General features: G+C 38.1%; 1 protein-coding gene across 9 annotated transcripts in view; it reads right to left on the bottom strand.

Annotated features, from left to right (window-relative positions):
• PTPRM (protein tyrosine phosphatase receptor type M) overlaps positions 1 to 21,178 on the bottom strand; it is a 490,776-nt gene that overhangs the window by 306,484 nt on the left and 163,114 nt on the right. For all 9 annotated transcript variants that reach the window (XM_032987657.2, XM_032987659.2, XM_032987658.2 and 6 more), the window contains exons 4-5: positions 16,188 to 16,266; positions 13,564 to 13,679 (exon numbers count right to left, since the gene is read on the bottom strand). In XM_032987657.2, the coding sequence (XP_032843548.1) occupies positions 13,564 to 13,679; positions 16,188 to 16,266 (195 nt within the window). The remainder of the gene's footprint in view (positions 1 to 13,563; positions 13,680 to 16,187; positions 16,267 to 21,178) is intronic.

The following is a 21,178-nucleotide window of genomic DNA, read 5'->3' as shown; positions in this document are numbered from 1 at the left end:
TCCTGAACAGATTCTTCCAAATGGCAAGCAGACGCATGCCTATGGGTAAAGAAAGCTACAGTCAATCCCTCAACAGTGACAGTGCAATTTGTCAATAAAGACAACCAAGGCAGTAATAATCAGTAATAAGTAAAGTACACATTGATTCGTGTAACAGGAAAGCTAATGTAGAGGGGTTTGGATGGAGGTGTTTCAGTCTTAATTACTGAGTCTGTCACGTAGTTTAACAGCTCCCACCCCAAACACACACCTCCCCCAATGCTCTGTTTCCTCCCTATCATCTTCCCTTTGGGCTAAATTTAATTTAATCTTTACTTTGGTTCTCCTTGCCTCAAAACAGCTTCAACAGCCCTTGGCCTTAAAAAAGAAGCCTCCGTTCAATTTGAACACGGTATCTCCCAGCAGTAAGTTTGTACATTTTAACTACAGCATTCATTGTAAAGGTCACTGTTTCTTTCTCCCAAAGGTCCATGAGCATAGCACAGAAAGTGTATTGAATTTACTTCATCAGCTGCCTAACTCATGTGTGTCCCTAAGTGATTCTACTGCTGCTGAACTGTGCTTCATAGCAGGGCAGTCTTCAGGGTCCAGAAACCTAACATGGTCTTGAAAAGCAAGTTGAATTTAAGCAGCCCCCTGTGGCCCAGGTCAACTGTTCTATTATCTCAGGTTTGCTAATCACTATGTACTACATTATTTAACACTCCAGAATAACTAGAAGATTAACACTTCATACCGAGTTTCTTGAAGAGAGAATACTATTGGGTTGCTTCATTTGCAAATTCAGACAATAATATCAAAACGGTTAGACTGATAAAGGTAATCCCAGAACAACTTTTCTTATGGGTCACTTCAGCAAATGAGAATATATATATATATATGGGGTGGATAGAGATGGAGAAGAGGGATGATGGATAGGGATGGAAGAGAGGGATAGATTTATATGCATCCCCTCCAAATTGCATATGTCCATAAATGTCTGCAGGTAAGCAAATTTTATGCAAATCAATGTATGTAGTCAATTCATTAATATCTGGTAGTTTCTGAATACTTGAGACACTGTCTAAAATAGGGAAAAAAAGAAGAAAGAAGAAATACCTGTTATCAGAAGCTTTTTGTCCAGAGTCCAAGTTTCATATCATCTTTGTTAAAAAAAAATAATAATGGCTCTTTTAACTGGCACTTCTGACACTCTAGAGTATTAAGGTGTGACAGGGCCTTTTCAGCAAATGAGGATCAAAATCTACAAATTTTTCAGATTATTCACAAACTTTGCCAAGCTGTCTCCAGCAGTCTTAAGGTTTTGCACTGTTGTCCATAACCAAGATCCTAGTGGGTTTTTTAGTTTCCAGTGTACTTCTAAAAGCAAAACTACTACAGTTCATGAATTCTTCAGATTCATTTTTTCCCAAAAATCTCATTTGGTCACAGGAGATTAGGAAAGAGACAAAGGATTAAGAGTTATAATTTTGTGATTTTTTCAAGATAAAAATTTTAATACCTATATTAAAAGTTTTCAGACTCCATATTCCCTTTGTAGGCAGGAACAGTTGGTATTCTGGTTGAAAACAAAATGCGTATTTCAGTGTCACAAGCAGAGCAGCATCCACCTCTGCTAGACAGGTGCTGAAGGAAGGCCTTTGGAGAACACCATCCATTATCACTCCTTGTAACCTGAGGGATGACCAGCACCACTACAGAGATAAGCACCTCTCTCCCCTCTATCTACAATACTTTATTTTTTCTACTGGAACAAGCGTTGCTTAGTTTGCTTGAATTAAAATCATAAAATATGCTCACATCCAATAGTTTCTACTTGCCTTTTTGATATCACTACCAACATGGACTGTGGTGCTCATTGATCGGAAGAGCTCCTGATTTAAAGGTTTTGATTACTGTCACAGTGTAAAACTTCACAGCTGCTTCTGTGAGGTATTTTCAGCAGAAATCAACTATTTTGGATAAAAATTTAAGCTTCCCCATCACTGAGGAATGGTAGACCTTGTTCATGAGGATAAGAGTGAAGTTTATTCCTCCATTTACCCTTATCTGCATTTTTTTAGTATTAATTATAAAACACGCTGACGTTTCTTCATGGTTACCGACATTGGTTCTTGTGCTGGGCAGGGCAGTCCAGGTGCACTGGGAGGCTTACCCTGTAGAGTTGCGTTGCTGGCCAGGCTTCTGCAGTGTTTCTGAGCAGAATATAAGGCTCATTTTTGTCTCCACTGTGGCACCATCTCATACAAGTAGTGTAAGACTAGAATATAGATACGGAGTAGCTATAGCACCATCAGACATTTTGTTTTTTTCAGCTGTGCATTTCATTGGTCATAGCATCTCTGCGATCCCCGGTTGTGCTTCCCTTGCAAGAATCAGCCTGAGCAGGACACTGCTGTGGAGAAAATATTTCATTGTGCTTGGATGCAAAAACAGGAGGACAGTAGGTTGGTAACCCATTTCCAACACTTCTGAGAGTATGTCACCTCCCTGATTTTGAGAATTTAGTCCTAAAGCAATCTCAGCACTTGGAGAGTCATGTCAGTGATAAAAGTACACAGCACCTGATGTGCCACCCAGACTTGCTGATGCTAACCTGCAAAGGAAAAGATAGTGTCCAAGGAGGAAAGTCACCTTTACTGTACATTCCTACCACACTTCAAACATTGTAAATTCAGCTGCACATAGTTTACTAATAAAAACTCCAGGCTGGAGAGTTTCTGCTGGCCAGCTACAAAACATCACTGAAGTCAAAACACCTCACAGATACATTGATTTCAAGATGCTTTTTTGTTTCTTGCATACGTTCACTGGGATTTATCATTAACTGTCCACAATGAATTAATTTCTCCTAGTCTCTGGTATCACTAATAATTGAAGATTCTGTATGAGAAACCTTAGCATCAGAGAAAGATTAATCAAATCTACACACACATAAGAATAAAACCAGGTAGAAAACCTGGCTGATATTATCCATGATGAGACATGGCATCTCAACAGACAGGAGAGAGAAAAGGATTGCTCTAAGTCTGATGAAGCCTTCAGCCCCAACGCACAGAGGAAAGATGTAACTGTTCCCAACTAAGCTTGTCACATAAGCAATGTATTTGACTTCCTCAAAGGATAAGCATCTAACCTCACAATGCTTTTGTAAGAGGAACTGGTTTGAAAGCGTGAAAGTGTAGGTATACATATTAAAAAATGTATCTGACTTTTCATAAAATTTAATTATACACTGTCTTAAGGTATAAAGCTTGTAATATATCCATTTGCTCATAGCTAGAGTGGAACAATTATAATAAACCTAGAAACTTTGTTACAAAAATTTGATGTGGAATCTCTAATATATGTGAACATACTTTACAATTTTATAAGTTTGAAGTGATGTTTAGAAAACCAAGATTCGTTACATTTCTTCCTTATGCCTCTCCTTAGGGAAAGAAAATATGCAAATTAAACTGAATCCTTCTATCACATTTTATCAAAGTTCTTAAAATGCAGAAAAACAGAAAAATAGAAGGTTGCCTCCTAAAAAATTATTGTAACAGAGTTTGTGCAAATTAAATCTCAATAAGAATTAAAATAAATGCAAACCCAACTAGCTAACGCAATATTGTATGCAAATGTTTATAAAATTGTGCTGTAAAAATTATGTAAGTGATGAGGAACAGGGATATACATATAACAATGCACTGTTCCACAAATGCTTCTTTGCATTTTCTTTACTTCACATCTGTATATCATATGAAAAGGAGCTTCTTTTTCCCACTTTCTATACTACTGGCATTTTATACACAGTACTAGACTGCGGCCTCTGCATTAACAGATGATTTTGTATTTCAGACACTCTCCCAGCAATATGCTACTCCTCCCACATAAATTGCTGGAATTTGAGTGTGATCAGAGGTTTAATAGGTCAGTGTTGATTGATAGCCAAAGCCCCATCCCAACTGCTTTGCTGAGTTTCCTCTGCATGCTCTTATTGGTGAGAATTTCCTTTCTCTTCCTTTATGATCAACAGAAGTAAAGATATAAGAAGTGCAAACTGACAGAAATTGGTTGGAAGGAATTTCTAGTGATCTTGTAGTCTTAGCCCCCTGCTCAAAGCAGGGTCAACTATAGCAAGTATCTCCTGACTGCATCCAGATGCATTTTTAGAAACTCCAAGGATGGATGGAGACTCTCTAGCCTCTCCAAACAACCTTTTCCCGTGTTTGAACATGATAAAAAGTTTTTATTTTCTTAAGATTAAATAGAATTTCCACCATTCAGCTTGTGTCCACTGTCTCTTGTCCTAGCAAGAGAAGAGTCTCGCTCTGTTATCTCTACTCCTTTCAAGATCTCCCCTGATCCTTCCCTTCTCCAGATGAAACAGTCCCATCTGTGTCCTTGTATGTCAGATCCTCCAGTCCCTTAGTCCTCCTTCAGTGTGCCCGTATCTTTCTTGTGCTAGGGATCCCAGAATTGGACATAGCGCTCCAGATGTGGCCTCACCAGTGCTGAGCAGAAGAGAAGTATCACCTCCCTCGACCTGCTGGCAACACTCCTAATGCAGCCCAGGAGACAGCTAGTCTTCATTGCTGCAAGGGCACATTACTGCCTCATGGTCAACCTGGTGTCCAACACAATCACAAAGTTCTTCACAAAGCTACTTTCAAGCCTGTCAGGCCCCAGTGTGCAGTAGTGCGTGGGATTATTCCTTCCCTGGGGCAGGACTTTGCATTTCCCTCTGATGAATTTCTTGGGGTTCCTCTATGTCCACTTCTCCCGCTTGTCAAGGTCCCTCTGAATGGCAGCCCAACCCTCTGGTGCATCAGCCTGCCAACTTTGTAATGTCTGTGAACTTGCAGAGGGTGTACTCTGTCATCACCCAGGTCAGTAATAAAGAGGCTAAACAGTTCTTGTCCTGGTACTGATTCCTAGGGTACACTACTAGTGACGTCTCTGTAATGCATTATTACCCATTACTCATTATAAAGTACGTAATGAATGCTATACATAATTGCTAACATGTGTACTATTTTTTATATTAGCCAAATATAAACATGGGGTTTGTTTTGTTTTGTTTTGTTCGTTCTTTCTTTTTTAGCCCAAGGTAAAGAAATTTGTAAGAATGGTCAGGCCATCCATATATGTGTTACTTTTTCATTTCTCCTAAAAGAACTTAAAGCCTCCTAACAAAATCCAGGCAAATTTGAAGCAGTATTTCAGTTCTTACCATGTCTATAAAAATAAACAACACAGTTCTGCAAAGTTACCCAAAGCATAAACTAAAGTTTAGTATAGGCATCAGACAATTCATATTTAAGGCAGATAACGAAGGAAGAGTTTTCATCAAAGATCACAGCTCTTTCTACACTGAGTAACACAAACATGACACACATCACATGCCTCCTATGTCCTGCTGTTCATAGAACTTTTTCTATCATATAGTAAGATTACTATGCAATTAATGAAAAGCAACTAAAACTGATTAATGACAATTAATGGAACATATACAATACTGACTGCAAGAACGGCACTTAATAGATACTGGAATGGAGAGGGGAACATAAAGGAATTAACACACCAATACCTGAAAATAATATTAAATGGTCACTAGAATTTTTAAGAAGTTTAACTCTCATCTATTTATTAATAGTGCCCCTTCCTACAGGGCACTAATTATCCTTCTAACAGTAAAATCATCTCAGGTTATCTACAACAAAAACACATCAGGATGCACATGCATCAGGATGCATGTAGTCTTGGCAAAATCTTTAGTTGATTGATGTCATTAAAGCTCTTCCCAAGTCAATTGACTCAAGACAATTTGCTACACACAAGGTGGTGTGATCAGTCTCAGAAGCCTAAGCTACTTACGAGCAAGAGCAAGAATGATTTCCTGTAGTACAGAAAAGCACCTACTGATCAAATCCAAGCTCTTTTATTAGTATTCAAAAGAACATCATCTTTAGGCCTATATCATTGTGCAGTTTACATTAATAGTTCCACCTGTTTGTGTTACTAAGTTGTTACATATGTATATGATTTAATTGCATCAGGTAAAATACTGCTTCATTATCTTAGTACTCCAAAATGGCTGAAACATTTTTTCCTCAAGTGCTTCCAGAGTTAGCAATGAAAACGGTAATTATGTGAAAGCCTCAGAGAGTTTACAGCATAACAAAAAATTCTTATGAAACTCTAGGACTTTGGTTCACCCTCTGGGATACTTTCTTTATGTGATTTACATAAACAAGCACATGCACACACACACAGTTTTGTATTTTCTATAAATACACTTTATTCTCATAATTTTCCGGGAATCATTGCACTGGTTCTACATTCTCACAAGGACATTTTTAATACCTCTCATTTGTGTGTGTGTGTGCATGTATTCCAAAGGAAAACAATTTGCTTTCCAGAACTCCCTCTGACACAGGATTATATCTCTTCCTTTGAATAAATAATAAATAATGCATACAGGTTTTGCAGTTGTGTACGCAGAGAAATAAAATCTTTCATACCCTTCATACCTTCAGCAAAGATTACTGAAGATACAAAAAAAGATACACTGAATAAAGTGAAAGACGGCTTTCAGGAAAGACAAGAAGAAAAGTCAAATCCCTTAATTAACAGGTAATAAACTGTTTACATAGGATAGAGAAGACTGACCATTAGAGTGATACTGTTCTTAGTTTCTTGGCTGCAAATGAAGGACCATGCGTTCTGCATGCATAAACTATAAGTATAAAAGACTTCACCCTCTTCCCTTCTATGACAGAATACCTGCTAGTCTTGCTACCCGTAAGTCTGATGATGTCACTTCCTACAGCTGTCAGACATATCCTGAGATCCTGCTGTTATTTTTTTACCTTCAACAAATTTTTACTCTTAGGTCTGCATTTCTGCAATAAAAGTTACATGTCTAAGAATTACATTTTAAAATAATTATTGGAATTTTAACCATGTTTTAGAATAAGGCTAGGAAGAATACATTACTTCAGTGAAGTGATGTCCTTTCTTTCTCACCAACTGTAGCCTTCCACAGTCTGAGGAGCCTCTCTAAACAAAGGCTACCCACACTGAGTCAAGGCACAAGTCTCTGAAAAATGCAATTGCTATATGTTTAATGATGCTACAACAAATATTTAGAAATCAATATCAAAAGATTAGGTTTGATCTTAAAATGGAATTTCATGATAATTGGGTACCATCAGAACATCAGTTTCCCTGAAGTCACACTCTAGATTGTTCTAAGAACAAGTAGTGCACAGAGGGAACTGAATGAACCAGCTGCAAATTAGAAGCAGGAGCAGATGTGGGTGGGAAAATGGATGGAGTCAGGCCTGAGAAATTAAGGAACAAACAAGCCAGTTGCAGAATCTGTGTGATTCCATGATTTCACAGACATGCCTCTGTCACAGAGACCTTATGTCATGTCACTTAAACCTTTCCCAGGACTCTTCTAACTGTATAATGATATTCTAGATGCCTAATTTTTGTCTTTGAGTTCAGTTCCCCACAGTACTGGCCACTCGCTATTTCAACTAACATCAGCAGACACTGAGCATAAAAAAGTGCTCAGTGACTTACATGCAGAGAAGCAGGTCCAGATGTCTCAGAGACTGTTTCCAAAAGGAAGGGATACATTTTGCTTTAGTTTCTCAGTGTTTATGTCCCTCAATTATATAATGAAGATCATATCAATCCATCCCACAGAAACAACTTCATATTGTGAACCATTAAGATTAGTAGAAAAGCTTCCATTAGAAAATGAATAAACTTTCTGTCAGAATTGATCTGTATAATTTAGTAAGCAAAGTGAAGCCCTACATATACTTGTGTGAAGGAATCCACATATTAAGGAACTATTCATCAACTGAATATGTCCACTATACTGAACAAGATGGGGATTCTGCAGAAAATAAAAAAGATGTTAGTATGTAGCTTAAAAAAGGTAGGCTCAAAAGGTTCAAACTTTTAAGGCTGCAGAGGCACAACCTTTCCCAAGGATTGCCTTGGAAACACTTATTTTAATATTTAAGCAGTTTTCATTTGATAAGAATTTCATTTTTGTTACTACTAAATATAATACTTTGTGTATGTAAATATTCAATACATGTCTGTTCAAACTTCAGAAGATAAGAAAATCCATGTATGTGTATACCTTAGGCTTGCAGTGGAAGAAATTTATCTGCTTTTAAGTAAATCATTATTTTTCTAAACTTCATTCTAATTTGTAAGCTACACTTTAGATTTCTGGCTCAAAGAGGTTGGTGGAAAACAAAATGTGTGCTTTTTCAGTGTTCTAGGCTGCACAAAAAGAAGGTTACTTCCAAAAAAGAAGTCCACCCTCTTTTTCCTATAATACAGATTTGTGTTTCCTGGGCCAATTTACTAAACACTAATACTAATACAAACTTTTCAGAAGACATTGTCTCAGCCACTGTCACTTGACCATTAACTGTTCTGTGTTCCACATGTTAATTTCTTTGCAAATTCTAACTTTAGTTCCCACCTACAAATATATTTTAGGGGGGGGGGTTGGTTTGGTTTAGTTTTTTTCTGAAGTGTATTTCCATTCCTTGGGATTACCAGCTCCTTTAATGCCTGAAGCTTTACCTTATTTTTGGTGTCAACTTCTGGAGTTTGTAGTTGCAAAGAGGAATTTGTTTAATTAAAAAAAAAAAAATTACAGCAATTGCTACAGCCCTTAGAGTGGGAGCACAGGAATGACATTTTTGCTCAACCATTCAATGAAATAGATAGAGTCATCCCATACTGACAATAACCTGTGTTGTCCACAGATGTGATAAAAAAATGTAAGCAAATGGGATACATCTGTTAATTATAAACATTCCTTCATTAGTGTCATCAGATTTATTTTTAAGGTATGTTTATGTTTAGTACCTAAGCTAATGGGGACACAAATTTATAAACATACAATCTAGTCAATAATCTCATTATTTGGACAGTAGTTACAACAACAAAACCAAACTTGTATGATGCTGTGTTGTGTTCTTGAGTCCTTTCATTTGACTTGAACTTGAAATGATATCACTGAAAACATCCATAATTTGTTGTCAAATTATCTGACAAGCTTGCAGTCACAGTTCACGCACAAGGGTGCATGGCTACCTAGCAGGATCAGGAAAAACGTTTTCTTGCAAAGCATTGCACTATGGAAATATTAAACAGCTTTCTGTCTTCCCTTTCCTGGAGTAAATACTGATCACAGCATCATGAAACAAATCTCATGGCTCAGTGGACTAATTCGGGCAGATTAGCTATGAATTGTGGTTCCTCCACCACCTCTTCAACTGCAAAAACTTTCACAATACTCCATAAATTAATAGACTACATATTCCATAGGGAATAAGAGTGGGATAGACTTGAAAAGGGGGAAAAAAAAATGGAGGGAAACAAAATAGGATCTATAGATTTCACTTAGGACTGCCTCAAGGCCTAGGCATTATTAAACGAAAAACATCTATGCTGTTTCCAACAACTACTCAGCAAAGACAAGGAGAATAAAATAATCAATCACGTCATAATTATTCATTTGTTTTAAGGAACATGTATTCCTCACAGCCTAACAAACCGTAAAAAGTAAAATATTTGTTCACCAGAAAAACATGTACTACTAAACTCGAAGTCTTCTGCCACATAAAAGCTGAGAGGTACTATATAAAAGAGATAGAAGTACAGGAGTAAAATCCTGCCACTACTGGAAACAGTCAGAAATGTCACTGAATTCAGTAGGTTTGTGGTTTCAGTCCAGAAATCTATATGTACTTCAGACTAAGAATGTGACTATGAAAAAAAAAGGACAGCTACTAGAAATCATTTGAGAGCAAATTATCTCAGAATATTTTGCAACTGCCAAATCCAAACACATTAGACCTCCTGATATGACTTACTATGGTTTGCCCTTAAGATTTCATAAATTTAAGGAAACAAACCACCAAAAGGATAGTAAAAAGGGCTTAATACTGATGATGGACAAACTAGGCATATCAGACAGATTGCACAACCCATTTGTAGTACCACTGAAACCTGAACTCCTATTATCTGAGTGGAGCGTAAGTGTCTCCAGAGAATGATGCTCATTTTATTCTGGCTCTAGTGCACATAAGAATATATTCTATTAAGATGTTTTGTAGTTCAGTATTGGTTCTACTGTTACTGGGAGCAAAAGGATCTTTAACGTCCATTTAACCATTCATATGATGTAGAAAATACCATGTTTCCTGACAGCTATTACAGATAGCTGCATTGTACTCATAGTCTTGTGGCAGTGTCATGAGATGTGATAAGCAGGTATATATAAAATTCCTCAGTATCACACCATGAAACCAGATCTTCTCAATTGATTGATGGAGAACTGCAAGGTCTGGGGATCTGTTATCCGTTGGTGACCGGGCACACTAAAATACAGCTAATTCTGTTGGGAACTGTATCTCATAGCCTTGATTTGCAGCATCCCACACGTGGAGCTGTCTGATCAATCTCACTGTAAGTTGTAGCAGACATCTGTGTAAACTGGCAAACAAGTACAAAAATAAATCCAAGCTATCCAGGAGATTCTGTCAACTTTTAAAATGTTCTTACACAAAGGCACACCTGCACAACCTTGGACTGATTACCAGAGGGACCTGTAGTTGTATGGGCAGGATAAATAAACAGAGGCCCTGAACAAAGATAAAACTTCTTAAAAATTCAGTCACTACTTTCGTATCCTTCAACAGAGAAAAAAAAAAAAAAACTCATAATCATGTATAAACAAGAAATCCTTTAACTAAGCTCAGCAAAGGTATTCTGGAATCACTTCACCTGTTAAGAAGAATGATTTTTATATTACATAAAATCTAGAAGGATATTTAATTTCTAAAATCAAGAAATTACATTCCAGCCTTGCAAAGAATTTATGTGTGTCTTAAATTTAATGAAAAAAAGTTAAAGTTGAAATTATACTATCCTGAAAGCTATGGAAAAACTGAATGGAATCAAATTTTCCCTATACTGAATTCTACCTTCAATTCTACAAAAGAGCATTATGCAGAAGTTCAAAGGTTCTAGAAATGTTATCATTGATGAAATAGCAACCCACTATTTTCCCGTATGTGTTAAACTCTTTTCATGACTGGAAAAAATCATTCTTTCAAAAAATCTCAGTGGCTTAGGAAAGACAGGAGTCTAATTCTCCCAATTCAACACTGTAATAATGGCTTTGAAGGGCTGGTGTGTTAGAGAAATATCAGCCTTATATCAGCACATAGGTTGAAAATATCCATGCAAACCCAAATAAAAACAAAGGAGATTCCCCTTGTCTTCTATTGTATTTGATCAGGCTCTTTCTGGATAGACATAACAGTTCATCATTCATATATAGATAAATATGGGGTTTTGGTTTTCAAGTGGTTTTATTTCTTTGGTTTTGCACTAGTTTTCTTATAACTATGCAGCTGTTTAAGCTGTCATGCTGTCGTGGTTTGAGCCTGGTTAGCAGCCAACCACCACGCAGACACTCTCTCTCCCTTCTCTTCCAGCAATAAGAAGGGACAGAGAGCCAGGCTTGGGGTTCGAGATAGGGCTGGGATGGGGAACAATCACCCTTTATGGTCACAAGCAAAAGGCAGACTCATTAGGGGAAGAAAAAAAATAACCTATATTTATTACAGACACTAACAATACATAAGAGAGTAGGACAGTGAGAAGCATTGCCACATCTTGAGAACACCTTCCCCCCACCCCTCCCTTCTTCCCGGGCTCAGTTCTGCTCCCGATATCTCTACCTCCTCCCCCAGTGGCGCAGGGGCAGGGAGTGGGGGGTGCAGTCAGTGCTGCCGCTTCTTCCATCCTCAGTGGGGGGAGATTCTGGAACTTGTTCCCCCTGTTCCATTGTGGTCCCCCTCTCACTGGAGACAGTCCTCCACAAACTTCCTCCAACATGAGTCCCTCCCACAGTCCACAGCGTTCCCCACACTGCTCCGTCATGGGTCACCAACTTTCTCCGACTGGATTCTCTCCCACGGCTGCAGCCCTTCCCGAGCTGCTCCGGTGTGGGTCACCCCGCATGCTGCAATCCTCCCAGCACTGAATTACAGCAGTGGGGCTACCTCTTCCCATGAGACCCCGGCCTTCTTCGGGCACAGCACCTTGATGATCCCAGCAGAAGCCACAGGCCATAAATCAATGTCTGCCTCACTGCAGATCTTCATGGGTGGCAGGGGGGGCCACCCTGCCGTCTCCCCACAGGATACAGGGGGGTCTCTGCTCCGGCACACCTCCCCCCTCCTTTCTTCCTCCATTCCTCCACTGACCTTGGTGTTCATGCAGCTGCAGCAACTCCTCCTCACAAGTCCCACTGCCCGTCACCACGTCCCTTCTTAAATACATTATCGCAGAGGTGCAGCTGATTGGCTCAATTTCCCAAACAGAAGTGGAGCTGACTTGGAGCTGGGGGAGCTTCGAGAAGCTTCTCACAGGGGGCTGCCCCGATAGCCCCCTCCCCTGCCACCAAAAAAAACCCACCACTCACTCAACCCAGGACACATGCTTAAATGTATCCTTTCCAAACACTTGATGAAATTTTGAACCACATGTAATGTGAAAGGAAAACTACAGTAAAAGCCTGGAGTTGTTTAAAAAATAAGAATAGAGAATTTCATCTTTACATCCTACCTGTTACTATTGCTTCAATTTCTCCTATCCTTCCTGCAGTTTCATCTGACTTATCTCTTTAGGCATTGTTTTAGGCATCCTTATTTCCTTCTCATGGACAATGTGCCAGTTCTAGCATGTTGTTTTTCACATATGGAAATCATAGGGATCTGGAGGTTGGTCCATCCCTAATGCTAAGTTCAAATACAGACTATTGTTTGCTGTAGAGAACAGACAACTCTGGAAAGATGGCAGCAAGACAGCAGTTAAACTTGCACCCCTAATGCTAAAAGAGATCAAGTAAGATGCATGTTTTTGATACAAGCTTACACATATGGATAAGGGAAAACTGTCTTTACCGAACGAAAACGAGTTGGAGAGAGTCTTTAAATCAAGATCTGACACCTATCTAGAAGCTACATTACTGAATAGGTAAAAAATTATTGACTCACTGAATGTAAGATTCTTTGGCTCTATAATACAGAAGGTCAGATTTGACTGTCATACTGGTCTTCCCCAGACTGAAAAAGTAAGAGTGCAACTATAGTTGAAAATACTAAATAGAGATAGAGGTAAGCCAAGAAAATCATTATGCATAATGTTACAGTTGGCCAGCATAGACATACAAGAAAGTAATGTGCTCTTACTTGGGAATTTAGTCTTTATTAATGATTGCCACATGTAACTAAAACAGTACCTTTAATTTTAATAAAGCATCCCATTGACTTAAGGGAAGAAAATCCTCCACGACCATTTCCTACAACAGAACACCTAGTATGCAGCGGTTCAAAGGCCCTATAAAATCTAGTATTGTTGAAATGGACATGCCTCTCATTTTTCATGTTTTACATTCCTTTCAGAGTGATGAACTCCTCTCCTCCCAGATCTCAGTGCACTAGAAAAGAAAGAAATTACCTGTAACCAGAGTCTGTCACCCGAGTCTGTTCCACCATTGGCAGTGCATTGAAAAGTAGCAAATTGTCCTGCATTGACTTCCACACTTTGCAGACGCAAGAAATGGGGAGTTTTTGCTGTTGGAAGAAGATAAAGTACTGAAGTTATGCAACATGGAAGTATTGGCTATGAATAACATACCAACCAAATGAAATTGCCCTGCTTTAAAAGGTTCAAATCACTGACTACACATTAGATTTTAGGTTGGTTTAATTCTGTACCTGGGAAACAGCAGAAGAGAAGGGTGCTATTTAACTGTTCCTGCTGTGTAGATTATCTTAGCTTAGCATCCCTCTTGCAATAACACTCTATTAATAAAGATCATATTAGAAACTAATTATGTTTTGAACAAAAACCTATTAGATATTTACACTACCAATGAGACATAACAGTAAGAAGTTGAGTGACGTTGTCAGGGAAACAGGTTTTTCTTTTTAACCAGGAACAGTGTCTATAGAGGAGATGCTTTAGAAATGTAGCACAAACAGCTAAAATACAAACATAATACTTCTCATACAACTACAACTGTATTCTTTAAATACAATGTTTCAGCAACATTTCAGAAAAAAAAAAAAAAACAAAACACAATGCATTCTCCATACCAATACCTATTTTTTATTTAGAAAGAGAAAACACTCCCAGTAAAAATTAAAGCAATACAGCTACAAATAAGCTAATGAATGGAATAGATACTCAAACCTCACAACACAGAAAAACACAGAAATTTGATGTAAAAATTTATCTTTTAAAACGTAGTGTTCCTCAATCATTCAAATGCTACTGCAGCCAAGAGGACTTTTTTCACTGTCTATACTAGCAGATAAGCCAGGCTCTGAACATTGCTTTCAGACATGGAAATGTTAGTATTAGCAATAAACTGGCAAGCTAAACATACATTTTTATAGCACAATATCACAACCATTTAAAGTGTTGATGACATTTTCTTAAAAGACCTTATCACTGGGAGAAATTGCAGCTTTAAGGCATTTGTAAATAACCAGCAACCAGAATTCAAGAAAAAGTTGCTTAATATCCAGTGCAAGGCAGTGTAAGAAGGAGGACATGGAATAATATAGCTCAAATTAGTATCTAACTATGGAAGGAAAACTTTTCATGATAACAGTTGTTATGGCAAATTTATTAGACATACTGCTTTTTTTTTTTTTCGTTAATAAATCCGAAAGTATTTTTTCTGGTAATATACAGAAAGAATAGCATTATGAGTCTTAGACACACAGTAGTTCTACTTCAATTTTCACACTTTTTCAATTTTCTTGTAGACAATGTAACTGGTTTGATGTCTTAATTTCTAACATTTTAATTACTTCATCAAATAACTTTTCATTAAAGCTGTCATGGTAGAACTCTACGTGCTATGGGGTATAACTGAGTCTCCACATTAGGAAGAGCTACTTGCAGGTTTTGAGAATTGATTGGTACAGATGCACAGATCAAACCTTTCAAAATCTGTATGAGAAAAATTATTAAGCTGATAAAATGCTGCTTTAGACTTATCCTACCTGAACCAAAAATATAAATTCAAAATGCTGAAGCACAAACACTGCCTAACAACATGAGAGCCTGCTGTGTTTATTAGAACTAAGTGATTCAGAAATAACAGCTGCTGATTCTGCATAACTGTATTTGAAGAAATGTCTGTGTCTTCTTGCCACTAACACTAAAACCATTTTTATGAGTCGCTCTGGTACTAACCGATAAATCACTTTTTATTTTAAATCACATCTCTTTCTTACAAGCCACAAAGAATGCATACAAGCACAATATGGTATAAGAGGAAGGTGAACAATTACACAGAATTTGGTGTCTTTATCCTCACTCGGTCATTTGGTCAATTTGGACTACAACCTACAATTCTATGTATGATCTTAATATACCTTATTTAACATATAGCAAATATGTGAAATAATTATTTACTTAAGTAGTCTGTTCAATTACATCTGGATTACCACAATAAAGCTTTAATTTATAAGGTTTTGTTTTGACATGAGTTTTAAAAGAACTTAAAATAGTTAAGTATTACATATCCTTAATAATGGGATAAGGAAACATATCCAAAACATAAGTAAGTAAAACAGTGCAGAAATTGAGCCACAAACCTTGGGAAGTACCCTAAATCACCTTGTTTAGCAAAGCCTCAGCCCTCAGTCAGCTGAGTTTTCTTCTTCCTTCTAAGCCTTGGAAACAATAATCATATAGATTCAGCTCTTGTGTTGTTCATCTGCTCTCACTAATGTCTCAGCTTCTGGCTGCTCTGAATTTTTGATGCAGACAGAAAACTGGTCAACAGATCCTGATGACTTTTTTTCTGAAGGAGTTGATAGATGGCCCAGTTATGGTCTGGGACTCATGCCAAGCACTGTACACAAGGTACATATAAGAGTTGTCTTTAAAGCCAGTAAGGTGCAGTGCTCAAATGCTAGCAACACTTTGTACAAACTCAGCCTATATTTATAGCAGGGACATTGTTTTCTGACATTTTCCTTATCTTTTGCTCCGCGTTCATTGAAGTACAGTGGCACATTCATTTTAGGGAGCTGGCTTTGAAAAAGTGGATAGGTACTTACTACATGGATGTCCTAAAACCTTCACTTCATCAATAGCCACGTATCCTGAGTGACCTGAAGTGATCACTTCAAAAACAACCTGAGAAGAAAAAAGATAATTTCAGTTAGCAGCTTTGTAACAGGGAATATAAAAATATTCTGTTATGGAAAATACATCGTCTCTTTTAACATGTTCAGAACACCTTGAAACCAAAAACCTCAACATGTGTTGTTATTAAAATTAACCGGAACACAAATCACATTTTTTCGTTTTTGGAAACTTACAAGTGTGATTGTGTATAGCTCAAAGTGAGAAATAACCAAATCCCTCCAATATTTAGTCTGCCAAAGTAGTTACCTAATAATCATCTTAAGTATTAAAAGCTGTATTTTATTTACAATTCTTTGTCTCATAAACTCCTACTTTTATTTAAAAAATTACAGTTCTGCAGTATACAGAGATTTGCATGGTATCAGACACAAACACACCTATTTTCATCAATGTATTTTCCACGCGCTTAATCTTCCACCAAATGTAGTAAACTAAGTAAAGCAGATCCATTTGTCATGGTTTGTTTAATGGCTACAAATAGGTCACAAAACAAATGGACCATTCTTGTCATTTGAATTAAGTACACTCAAAAGTAAACCTCTCCAAACTTTGGCAGTCTTAACTTTGAACATCCCAAGAATGTTTATGTGGAATAGAAGAAAATGTAAACAGTTTTCTACCTGCTAACGTGTCAGTAACATTAGCAGGTATATTTCCAAAGCAATGCTCAAGAAATTAATGCTCAAATCCAGGTTGTGATTTTTTTTTTTTTTTTTAATACTTCCCTTTTGCTTGGAAAGTTAACTCTAATTGCTTCCTGTAACTAGTCTCAGGAAGCACACTGAGAAAGACAAAGTTCAGAAACTAGTTTTGACACATATGCTGTACTTGACCTTGGAACAGATACAGGAGGACACGGTGTACCATATCCTTTACTGCAATTATTCCAGAAGAAAAAGAATGATACAGAATGCAAACATGTCACAAGGAAAACATACAGCCCCATAATATTATATCACAGTTTCCTGGTGCTGAATAAACACTGGCAGAGCACCAATTCTGATTTTAAAACAAACCTTGAGGTAAGCAAATTCTTCACCACCTCTTGCCTCTGCTCTCTCCTATCTTTCTCATTGCTCTATCTGTGGACACCGATCCTGTTGTTCTCTCCCAGACATCTTCCTAAACTCTGTCCATTTCTCCCTCTCAATCTCACTGGAGTGAAATTGCTGTAAATATGGCTTTAACTCCACATAGCACACAAGGAAAAAACTACTTTTCATTCTAGTCCTGCCTCCTGTCTACACAAAATGTAGACCAAGCAGCAACAAGAAAACACGAGACAGTAAAGAGGAAAGTCTGAAAGCCACCAAACAAATTTTGTAGAAACCAGTTCTGCAAGAAAATGATTGCTCAGTCACAAGTCCCAGAGTATGGCCTTCTAAATGCCTGATGGCTCTCTGATGGCGCTTAAAGTTGACATTGCTGATCCACAGCAACAGAGTGAACAGGGTATGGATCTGGCTCCCAGCATTCAGCAGTGCATCTAGAGAAAGACAATTCAAAATTTCAAAGCACCTCTTTCCTACAAACAATAAGATCTCCTGGTGAAACAGGTCTTAAGAACTATCTTGGGAAGCAGAAGCTCTTAAAGAATAAAAAATTGGAAGCTCTGAAAGAATAACTTGCATTCAAAGACCTGAAAGAGTTTTTCCAACCATGCTCATTCCTACCCTCATCCTAACAGCCTTGAAATTGAAATACAGAGAGATAGGTCACGTGCTCACAGTAACGCTAAGCTTTGACAGCAGTGCAAGACCCAGAATGCAGCTCCTGTTTTCACTCATTGAGCTTTCAAAAAAGAACAGGCATTTCTCTCTATTAACAAATGTGACAAACATTTGTATGTTCGCAGTTTGCGTTAAGCTCTCAGCAAAAAATTATTATGTTGGTGCCCTTGGAAAGAGGAGGAGACTGCTCTGTTTCCTAAAGAGCTACCAAGCCTATTCAAAATGGAAAAGATCTGAAAGACTGTAGGGCATGAGAACCATGGCACAGACCCAGGAACCTGCAGCTAGGGCAGGGATGTCACAGCACGGTGGTGAAGAACAGGGAACAGATGGCCAAGTCTCAGAAATGGTGGAAGTAGTCATAGAGTTAACTGAATCTAAGTGTGGAGGCAAAAACCTGTCTGTGAAAACACAGAGGTCAGGGGACAGTTACTGATTTCTCCCCTCTATTCTCTAGTGGCTTTGAGTTTTCCCTGTTAAGAGGGAAAAAAACTAGTTTCTGGTTTTCATTGAAATATAACTTATTTGATAATAAATAATAAAAAAAAAAAAAAAAAGAAACCAAACTCCCCCTCTTTTGGATCACTCAGTGTAAGATCTGCACAAAGCCATCTGAAAAGTCTACCTGATCCATGATCCCATCAGTGCAGAGCAGAGGATGTTTTCTCAGGTTCTTCACTTCTAGACATTCTAAATTCTAGAAAACCCCATGAGGAACTGGCACATGCACACCTCTGAAGCAGCCTTCCAACCAGACAGACGTTTTCTGCTAAAAATATTACTGCCAAATAACAGGGATTTAACTACTAAAAAAAAAAAAAAAATATATAGCAAAAAAGTGCCTTGTCCAAAAAATTACCTGATTTCCAGCAAAATCAAATACCTGAGTTTTAGAAAAGAAAACATATGCAATACCTGAGTAGAAGATCTCAAAATAATTTCATTAATTCATAACAGGGGGAGCTTAGCTACAGGCTCTCCAAGCGGCTTTAAGTACTTCATTACTGCAATATACTCGCAGACAAAAAAATCTTGTAGATTCTAAACGCAAACCTGTTCCTTCAGGTCACAGGCAGAAACTACAGCCTTGAAATAACTGAATCAGACCTGCTTATGACAACAGAGAAAGACTCAATGTGTGATCTAAAATATCCTGCCATATCTTTAGACAACGTTCCAAAAATGTCATTATCACAGTAAGCCAGGCAATGTATCAAGAAACTGCCAGCTGGACATACTATCAAATTATAATTGTTGCCTTTAAAGAGGGCATGTTTCAAAGAAAAGTAATACCAATTGAAATATTGTCAGTTTAATCGTGCTTCCATTAAAAGCAATAGCCAAGATGATATCAACTTTAATGATTGTAAGTTTTGGTCTATTCTGCCATAAAATATGCAATTTTTAGTAAATAGAAAGAGACACCAGAGCCCGTAGTGACATAGCATGGTCATAGAGACATCGCTGATGTGCCTTTCACTTCGTATGAAAAACACACCACCTATTTCAAGTACAGTAATATAATTTCCATTCTGTTCACAGACTGTGAAATACTACCAATGGCTGTATCCAAATTCAGTATTTTGTTTTATTTAAATTAATAAATGAAGATTTTGGACTAAAATATCTGCTTAACTAAGCATTTTTGCTTAGTTTTGCTTTACTAAAAAAAAATAATCTGATCCTATGCATGACATGTTTCTGAAAGTCCTGTTAAGTGGGCTGCACACTGTGAGAGGGTGCTCAGGAATGCACCTAGAAACACATCTAGTAGCTCATTTATTCATTGAACAGCTTATATTAGGGATGTCAAGACTATTCAAAAATCTGGATCAGTTTTGCTAGTAATTTCACTAGAAATGAAACCTAGAAAGGTATTTCACATCTAGTTTTTTCCATCATTTCACATCTGAAAAGTTTCTTGCAAAAGTCAACATTTTTGCTCCCACCTCCAAACTTTGTCTTGCCTCATGGCTGACGCAACACCTGCGAGCAATATAAAAGACCCCAGTCAAAACAGAGACAACAATCCAGCAACGTCAGGCTGGGCAGCCCTTGGATTTTTTGCCTATTATTCCACCACCTTATCAGTCCGGAAACAACCAGTTAAAACAGTGAATTCATTTGCTCAGGAAAACCTCTGCCGAACATTGGCCTTAGAGCTGTTTTACACCATTCTCCCCCTCGCAGGCCAAACAGGAACGAGGGAAGCAGCTTAGCGCTGCACTGTCCCTGATCCTCCCTGCTTCAGTGAAGAGTAAAATTAGCTTTTCATTCCTGCCACTTCCCCTTGCTACATACGAACAAAGAAAGGGAGTCTGCTCACCAACATAAATGCTTACTGCTGAAAATGTGCGACTCAAGATAACTTGTCTGTTCCAAAGAACAATAGAAATAAACAGCTTTTGTTGCCACACAACCTCACTCCGTAAATTCCTGCCTTTGTTGTTGAAAAATTACAATGCTTTTAGTCAAAAGGTGGATTGTACCTAATATAAACACTCTCTACTTCACAGGACTTAAAAACAGCACTTTGGAGAAACAAGGAAGAGAAAGGAGTATTCAGAAAGCTACTTAATGTCAGGCTGCAATCCTGCTCCCCTGCACCCCCAGGAATCGGGCAGGGGCGTTTCACACGCTGCCCGCAGCACGCACTGTGCTCGCCTCTCCGCCTGCCGTGCTTTGACTATATTTCACAAAGCATTGGGAACAGTTTCTCTCCAGAAAACTGGCATTGTCTTCCACTCCTGGAGGCCGAGTTCTTCTCCCCCTTTTGACGCATCCTAGGACTATCCGCTTAATCACTGTGGCACGATCATAGCAACTGCTGCCTTGTCAAAGCCACACAAAGCGACGTTTCTGACCTGGCCCAACAGAAACCTGTCACAGTTTATTGACTTGGGGTGCCTAAAATGTGGTCAGGCCTCCCTGGCACTTTATGCCATTTCCCTCCCCACCTCTCACTCCTATACAACTAGCATTTGGCACTCATACAAGCATTCAAGCTGCCAACCTGAGACTCCAAACAAACCTCTTAGGGGTGAGCATCACTAAAAACTGACCTCCTGACATTAAGGCTTATTAAATACCATTCTTCTCTTTCTGTTTTTAAGCCCATTGTTGTCTTACATTTCTCTACTGAGGGCCAAGAAGCTTTCTTGGTTTAGGAA

This window comes from Tyto alba, unplaced genomic scaffold (assembly GCF_018691265.1).
Source record: "Tyto alba isolate M040663 unplaced genomic scaffold, T.alba_DEE_v4.0 Super-Scaffold_27, whole genome shotgun sequence".
NCBI lineage: Eukaryota > Metazoa > Chordata > Aves > Strigiformes > Tytonidae > Tyto > Tyto alba.
This window is presented reverse-complemented; position numbering and strand designations above follow the sequence as displayed.